At 36.1% G+C, this 8849-nt stretch overlaps 1 protein-coding gene across 1 annotated transcript in view; it reads right to left on the minus strand.

The window, feature by feature from the left end:
* Positions 1-6090, minus strand: part of gbe1b (glucan (1,4-alpha-), branching enzyme 1b) — a 92161-nt gene extending 86071 nt beyond the window's left edge. The window contains exon 1 of the mRNA XM_087795126.1: positions 5686-6090. Coding sequence (XP_087651252.1) covers positions 5686-5786 — 101 coding nt within the window. The 5' untranslated portion in view covers positions 5787-6090. The remainder of the gene's footprint in view (positions 1-5685) is intronic.
* Positions 6091-8849: the final 2759 nt, after the last annotated feature.

Consider the following 8849-nt stretch of genomic DNA (forward strand, 5'->3'; position numbering starts at 1 on the left):
AGATATAAATTTAAGTTAAACCATTTTGGTTGCTTGTATCAGAGTACTTCTAATCCATTATTCTAATTATAATGTATACACACTAGTTATTAAACTGCAATAGACAAAGAGCCACAATGGGAACAAATCCATCTTCTATGTTTTATCAGATAATTTTAATATAAAAACAACAATAATTACCAATAAAACATAAAATACAAAAAAGACAATAACAAAAACTATGTATATAAAACAACACAGTACACTAGACACATTAACTGTAAAACCATGTCTTGAAGATGTATTTTTTACTGGTTAACTTAAAAGTTAGGAGCTACTGAAGTGAACTATATACATCAGGCCTGAATTGTATTTACAAAACTGGCAATAAACTTGTTCTGTTTTTTTTGTCTTCATTCATAGTTTTTTTCTTTTTAAACTTTTGGGTTCATAGCGTGTCTGGTCGTGTAAGTGTGGAACTTAGAACTATTACGTGGTGAATATCTATCGTTACCACGCAGGTTTTTGATCGATAAGGTGAATATTTGGACTCAAACATCGAAACTTTGAAACGACTTACTTGTCCAGCAATTAAATGCGCTGAACATAGAGTACTGTCGAATATCGACAAAGTATCGTGAAAGTCAATATTTCGATGTATCCTACGTATTGATAGAACAGCCCAATTTTAAGTTTTTGTTGTAATCATAAGAGCTTCAGCGAGGATCATTAAATGTAAAATTTTGGTTGGATGAAGATGAATAGAAATACGGAATTTTTTTTGTTGATAAATCCATCCATGGAAAATATTTCTCTCAGTGGCCGCACTTCATCTGTAATCACTATTCCTCCGGTAACACTGAACGAACAACACAAAACTAATTGCTTCACATTGGCTTGGAAATAAGTTCTGATGATGCACTCAAATCTTTGCAAAATCTCAGAGCTGTAATGAGCGTCTGTCCCAATGGCCCAATCGCTGCTTTCATTCGGTCTAATTTACGAGATACGAGGCGAAAAACACAGAGGCGCGCTTCCTGCAGACTTGCGCAACAGGAAGGGTAAATAATGAAGCGCGTCAACAGAGCAGCGCTCGCAGGGACTCTAACCCAGAGTGCAGCATTAGTAGTCTTTTTCACAATCATACTTGCATTCCTGATAAAAAAATCAGCCAGCCTCCAATGGAAGCTCGGAGAAAATGTGCAGGCATCAAACGATGCATCCTGTTTATGCAGATCCGCGGGGCGAGTCAAAGGTCAACAAGATGTGTCTCCGACTTGAGCCGCAACATGGTGCGGAAATCTAAAGAATCAGCCGCTCCGCTCAAAGGTCACTTTCTGATAAGGCGACTGGATTCAACAGTCGTTGCGAGGGGACCCAGTGTGACGCCGGAGCCTGAGAAAACTCTTGATTACAGCGCCTGCGGTCATGTGTTTGGACCGAGGGCCTCGGAACTCCAGGGGATTATCAAGTTGTAAACCTCACACTAGGCATTGCCTTCATATGTAAAGTCAATGACATGGGACTTGAATCGGTCGTATGGATGTGGAGTTCGATTCCCAGGCTGTGTCACTCAAGGCCTTGAAACAACGCGCCGATTATCGGGAGTCTGTGGTGTGTCTCCCCCAATCTGGAGATTGGTCCTAGTCGGTCCTAGTCTGACGGCAAAAAAGTCGGGTTCACGCGCTCAGTCTTTTCGGTGCTTGCTAGCATACATGTCTTATGTTCACCATCAAGGCATGTATTTTAGTTTAACTTAAGATTCAAGAAAGCTTAACTAGGATTGGATGATATGGCATAAAAATAAAATCTTCCATCTTCTTCATTTATATATTCATATATATTTTAAGCAAACAGTGAATACAAATGAAAGATAATCAAAAAAAAGTAAGTAAGTAATTTTTATTTGTACAGCGCTTTTCCAGACCAGGGTCACAAAGCGCTTAAACAATCAAAACAATACTCAATAAAGTATATACTTTAAAGGGCAAGGTAAAACTGATAACACAACAGGAGTTCCAGAAAATCAGGGAAAAGCCTGAACAAATAAAAACGTCTCAAGATGTTTCTTGAAGGAGTCAGTAGATCCATCAAACACAGAGGGAGAGGAAGATCGTTCCAAAGCTTAGGAGCAACAGCCTGGAAGGATTTCTCTCATCTGGTCCTGAACCGTGTGCGTGGAACCATAAGTAGATTCTGATCCACAGACCTCAGAGCCCGAGCTGGGGTGTAAGTCTGGATCAGATCAGTGATGTAAGGAGGTGCCTGACCATGAATAGATCTGAAAGTAAGAACCAGAATTTTAAAGTTGATCCTGAAAGAAACTGGAAGCCAGTGAATAGTTTTAAGGATCGGAGAAATGTGAGTTCTTCTACTTGAGCGGGTCAGAATTCTCACTGCAGAGTTCTGAATCAACTGCAGGCGAGACAGATCCTTCTTGTTAAGACATGAAAATAAACTGTTGCAATAGTCCAGGCGAGAAGACACAAACGCATGGATTACAAGCTCCAGATCATGTTTAGTTTTTATTCAGAACAAATTAATACATTTCCCTTCTGATTTTTAAGTACCAGCTATTTTCTTTCTTTTTTCTTTTAAAAAATACACTTTGTAGTTACATTTACATTGAAAGCTAGGCCATGAAAATAAACATTTATTCATTTATTTACCACTATTTCTACCACTATTTTGAAGTAAATGGGGGCGGGACTTGATAAGCTTTTGCTTCTCCCGCGATTCCCTTTCGGGACATGCATGTAATACGTGAACTATGATGAAATGTGATGTTGATGATCTAAACTGTCATGCCCGAAATAAAAAATATTCATTCATTCATTTATTCATATTTTTCATTATTTTTAGCTTCTAGCTATTTCACAAGTACATGCACTGAATTTTACTCTGAGCAAAATTGTTACAGTCTCTCTCCAACAGGTATAAATCTCACTTTGTACAGCATTCATTTTCCAAAAACTAAAGAGCCTTCTCTGAGATGCAAAAAAAAGTATTGTATAGTAAATATTAGTTGTTTGAAGGCAAATTGTGGCTGATAAAGTACATGGTCCAACTCATATATGGTTGCATGGTTCAACTGTACATGCACATCAGCCAAACTTTACCAGTTAGGTAGCACATATATGGGGTCCATAGTTTTCAGTAAGTGGATGAAAGTAGTCTATTTCACTGTGGATATGGGTACCATATCTTTCGCAATGTGATCGCTAGTGATGTGTAGACGAGGCCTCAAGATACACCATCAACTGTATCATGACGCAGCATCATCAGTTTCAATGAGCTCCGGACAAACTTTGCAGAGTGTAGTGTCCAACAACCAAAACCCCGAACAAACTACAGAAGAAACTAATCCACAACAAACTTGTCACTTTGGTTAGTGGTAGGCATTTTGTCAATCACTGTTTATCGCTCTGGTGCGAAAAAAAGGGAAGGGGGCTGAGGATGGAAGCTATGGAAGCCCTGAAGAGTCAATAAGCGTGCCATATCTAAACCATAGCCAAGCCGTAAAAACATTTTTTTATATTTATTAAACACTCAGCAGAAAAAAACATTTATTTTCTCAATATATTGCCCAGGCCTCGCTGTGACTATTGCTTGTGATGTGAAATAGATATAAAATAAAATATTTTTAGTCCATAAATAATAATAATAAAAATAAATCACGATACATAAATATATACAGTATATAAGTAAGTAAGTAATTTATATTTGTAGAGAGCTTTTCCAGACCAGGGTCACAAAGCGCTTAAACAATCAAAACAATACTCAATAAAATATATACTTTAAAGGTCAAGATAATACTGAGAACAACCCAGGAGTTACAGAAAATCGAGGAAAAGCCTGAACAAATAAAAAGGTCCTTTGGATAGATACCAGATCAGTCAAATGTGTGCATGATGTCTAGATGTGATATTAAGCTACAAATTGATTTTTTTTTCTCCAAAAAAACTAAATAAGTAACATACAGAATATTTAAAAATAAAAAAAGTTGTTTGAGGAACATTCAAAGTATTTAACTTCTAACATAAGACAATACAAACTGAACAAGTTTCTACTTCACTCCAACACATTATTGTTGGATTTTTGAAGCAATTAAAAATAAATAATCGTCTTCTAGGTAAAATGCAACAGAATCGTTTCAAGGACTTGTTAGCGATGTTTTTGTTACTTCCATAAACATTTTTTGAGAATTCTGAAGCGTTGTGATTCAAAATATATATCAATAACTATAAAAAATATAAACTTTTGTTCTAAGACTGAGTTTGTTTGGGTTCATTTTTTTGTTTACCCTTAAACAAAAGAACAACTTACATGTATATACCAGCCATTAAACACTTTATATAAATACAAATTAGATTTTTTATCATATGAGAGCTTTTCCACGGCTCTAGAAAATACCTAAATGTTATGTACTGGCCGGGTATTCAACGTCGGTTCTTATGTGGCACCAACTGAAATATTTCAATAGTATCGTGTATCAAACTGTCTTTCGGTGCCAGGTTTCAACACCCAGGTGTGATCAAAAGTTAATAAATTGTGGTGAACATCAGATAAATGTGCTTCTTATAAGTCTTCTTTTGGGGTGATTTACCCTAAGGCTAAACATTTTAACATCATATTTTTACTATGTGTAATGTGTTTTTTTTTCTAATGAAAGATGGTTTTATAAAATGGTATTGAAAAAAGTATAGTTCAAAAGTACTATGGTAGTAAAGGTGTCAGTATCAAAGATTTTCTAACCATATCCAGCCCCACTGTCGTTAGTCCCACTTCACCAATATCTCACCAGAATCTCTTTTCATCTCCATCTGGTTCAAAAATTCTAATTTGAAGAGACAAAACTGATTTTAATTTACATCTTTTAAAAGATGTAATTAATTACAATATATTAATATTAAATTAATTAAATAGTATATCTTATCTCAGTTTTAAGTTAAACGTGTGCATGACATCTAACATGATGTGTAGATGGTTTGTTAAATAATATAAAAAACAGTAAAATAAAAAACAATAAACTTGCCTTAGGCAAAGAAATACATTTGCAGCTTTCTGTGTTAAATAAATACGATTGTATTAAAAGTGATCAATTTTTTAATGCAAAGTGGGAAATGCAATGGTTTTGTTTATATAATATAATTTAAAATGCTACTTTTTTATTGTTGTGAGGTCCTCTTTGTTATCAAATGTCTGATTTGTGAGTATTTATTTATGATGTACTCCTGTAGATACACTGAAAACTGGCTACTTTTATTTATTCCGTCTTTAAAAAGGATTCAATTGGTTATAATCTTTGACACAATGTTGCCTCTCTGAGTTGACAGCTAGCTAAAAATACTCCATGAGTTTCCATGATGATGATATTGACAGGATTCCTGAGCAGAAAGGTTGAAACACGTGTCTGTGTTGCTCAACTGTCAGGAAGTTAAGCAAGAACAACAACAAGGTGAGCTAACAGACTCCAGACTCTGAAGGACATCGGAGAAATGGAGGTCAGAGGGTTGGACTGGAGGTGACTTTGAGGGGTTAGTTCATGAGCACATCATGTTGTGTGTTTCCAACGTTTCTCTGCAGATGTTGTGCTTCTTTTATTCAAACAACAAGGCGATCGCAAAGATGGCGGAAGCAGCGACACGCAGGGGGTTATTTTGGAGAACAAGCTGCGCAGAAAACCGCCTTTAAATCAGCATTTACCTCCTCTTGAAGTCCTTCTCGTACGTCTTGAGGTTCGGATCCATTCTGAGCAGGCGGCTGAACTCCGGGACTGAAACACAATCCTCCTCCTGGGCTGCCATGGCTGCTCGCAGACCAAACTAATCGAGCGCAGATCGCTGCGGGAGCTGGAGGCAGAGATGGAAAGTGAGACTGAGAGCCTGGACAGGGGACAGGAATGCACCGAGGGGGGACAATGTTTTGTCCCACAAACAACAGCGAATCACGCTTCACTCCGTCAGGCCCGTCCCATCGTTGTATCTGTACTTTACAGCGGGGAAGAGATAACGGAGCCGAGTCCAGCCGAAAGTAGCCGAACGAGGATGCCTTTAAATGAGAGGATGACGCGTCGCATCATTTTCTCGCTCTTAAAAAAAAAGAAACGGAATATTTACAACATTGTTTAACGAGTTTATGTACATTAAAATGAGTAATTTAATGAAAGTGTGAATTATTACCGAAGTATTTGTAAATGATATCTTTCAAATGATTTTTTAAAACAATATCCAGATATTTAATTGTGATTGTACTTAAAACTATTTTTAATGTTTTTTATACATTTTACCAAGTTACACCTACACCTTCTTAGGTTCTAATTTGAATAATACATAACAACATACAATATTAAATTACGTATTCAATTATTACTGTTCTCTTTATTTCTCTTTGTTCTTGTTCTTATTTTATTTTTGATTTATTTTTTATGAAACATTGCTGTATTTGCTGTGGCTAGTTGGAATTTATTTTTGGAAGTTCTACCTAACCTAACCTATTACTGTTATTTAATTATATTATTGATAATGACATGTAATTATATATATGTGTAAATCATTAGTATGTGTTTTTCAGGTCAGTCCTTGAAGTAGTTTGCAGTCTCACAAAAAAACATAAAGATAATGATTTTACATGTTATGGTGTAAGTGTATACAAGACTTATCTACACAAAGTAAGTATCAGATCCAATTTTATTTTAACATCATTTGAATGCAAAGTATCAAAATGAAATATAAAACATGCACAGGTTAAAAAAAAACTTTGATGAACTGAGAATATATAGAAACCAACATCACTAGAAACTTTTTTGACTTCACACATAGTAACACACGTTTCCAAAAGAAAAAAATTTCTGGTTCAGTTGTGTTTGCAGATATTTACTTTAATTACTTTTTTCAACTTCAGCCAGAATCTGATTTAAAATTGATCTACAGACTTCTTATTTTTCTTTCCCCGTCTGTCGTTCTAAGCCTCCTTCCTGCCTCTGCAAATCTTCCTGCTAATTTCCCTGAAACACATTTTTTTCTTTTATCACACTGCTTTGTTTCAAACTAAAGCTCCAGCCTTGTGTCCATTGGTTTTTTTATTGCTTTGGCTTCGGCTGATTAACGGACCCTGCTCGACCCTCGCTGTGTCTTCTTATGACACTTTAAACTCTGCACTGTTCGCATCTAAATTTAGACAAGTCACGCTTTTAAAACATGCAGCGCCATGAACAACGATGAGCTCAGAGTGTCATGTAATAACTTTATATTTTCCCTTGGCAACAGAGTACTTTTAATCCTTTGTTTTTTTTACTTGGTTTCATATACAGTACATGAATTAATTCACAATAGTTTTCTTATATTTGTTCACCTCCGGCTATATTTAAATGGACATTATTTTTTAACTTTGTAGAATTTCTACTTTATTTAGACTGTTCACATCATCTCCACTGTAAGTAACAATGTTATTCCCAAACATGGGTACAAGGGAGTCTATCCCAGCTGCTACTAACTACAACTATTAACTACCACAATTTCAGTTCCAAGTTTACTTCTGTATGTTTTTGAACTGTGGGAGCGAAGTGTCCAGAATAAACCCATGCAAACACAGGAGGTTGCAGGTTGCCTCCTGTTTAAGTGAACCAGCAACCTTCTTGCAGTCAGGTAGTAGCACTATTTCCCCCTTAAAAACCCTGCATGCTAATATTCTTTATATCAATATTTAATGATAGATCAAGTGTCTCATTCCGCATACAGTACGTTTTTGGTCGTGTTGCATAGCAGAGGGAAAACACTTTGACCTTTTTCATTCTTTTTTTAGTTAAAAAATACAGTGATTATTTTGTATGTTTGTAGAACTCTTCACACTGATAAACTATATTATTATTATTATTGATGATGCATGTTTGCAGAGCCCATTAGTGTTGCCCATGTTTCTGTAACTCAGACTCTGTTGTCAATGTAATCAAACATAATTTGAGCCAATGAGTGTCTTCTCTGATTATCATTTTGTGGGCGTTGAAAATAGCGCCCCCTAAAAGCTGCATGTCAAAAAGCTGCATAAACCCATAATGCTGGATCGATCCCCGCAACCAGCATTCAAATGTTGATGGAGTTTGACTGTGTTTGTGATGGGTTTGTTACAGAGGTGAAAGGCTGTTAATAGCTTTCCTTTAATTGCAAAGTAATTTGGTTAATTCTGTATGATTTATATCAGAGAATAATTAAAATGTGTTTGCACCTTCTTTGCTGTCAAAGTTTGGATTTCTACATGTTTTTAATTAAAAATGTATTAGAAAGAAAATTGAATGTTAATAATTAATAAATGTAATTCCTATACTTCCCTCTAACTCATTATAAATTACCATCCATGTTAATTATATTGTTTCGGGAATATCAGGTAGGAAGATTGTCCCCAAAATAAAGGATATATGATCATATAAGGTCAGGGCTGAGGTGAAGCAGACACTCTCAGCTTTTTGAATTTACGTACGCAAGGACTTTGGAGCTGACTTTGAAAGGCTTCATGAGGCAAGATTGCATTGATTCGGTCAAAGTCTCATTTGTACAAAGTTTGTTCAGTGTCAAAGCCCGCTGGCACGTAATGACACGAGCACTCCTCAGCATGTGTTGTCGGTCGTGAGGGGATTCTCTACTCACTTTCCTACTTTCTACCCATTTATTCTCTCCCTTCGTTTGGATCTTATTGTGTCTGCCCTTAATAAGCTTTCTTGCAATCTTCTCTGCACAAGTGGCAGGACTAACTTAATGGAGCGGGGGAGGATAACCTTGCTATAATTTAGATTAAATCCTACTCTGAAAAGCGTGATAAATATGCATGCTGACTGAAGAAACGCTGCCGCTCTTGAAAGGGTTGTCCTTGTCACA

The sequence above is a fragment of the Callionymus lyra genome, chromosome 7 (assembly GCF_982586985.1).
Source record: "Callionymus lyra chromosome 7, fCalLyr1.hap1.1, whole genome shotgun sequence".
NCBI classification, from domain to species: domain Eukaryota; kingdom Metazoa; phylum Chordata; class Actinopteri; order Syngnathiformes; family Callionymidae; genus Callionymus; species Callionymus lyra.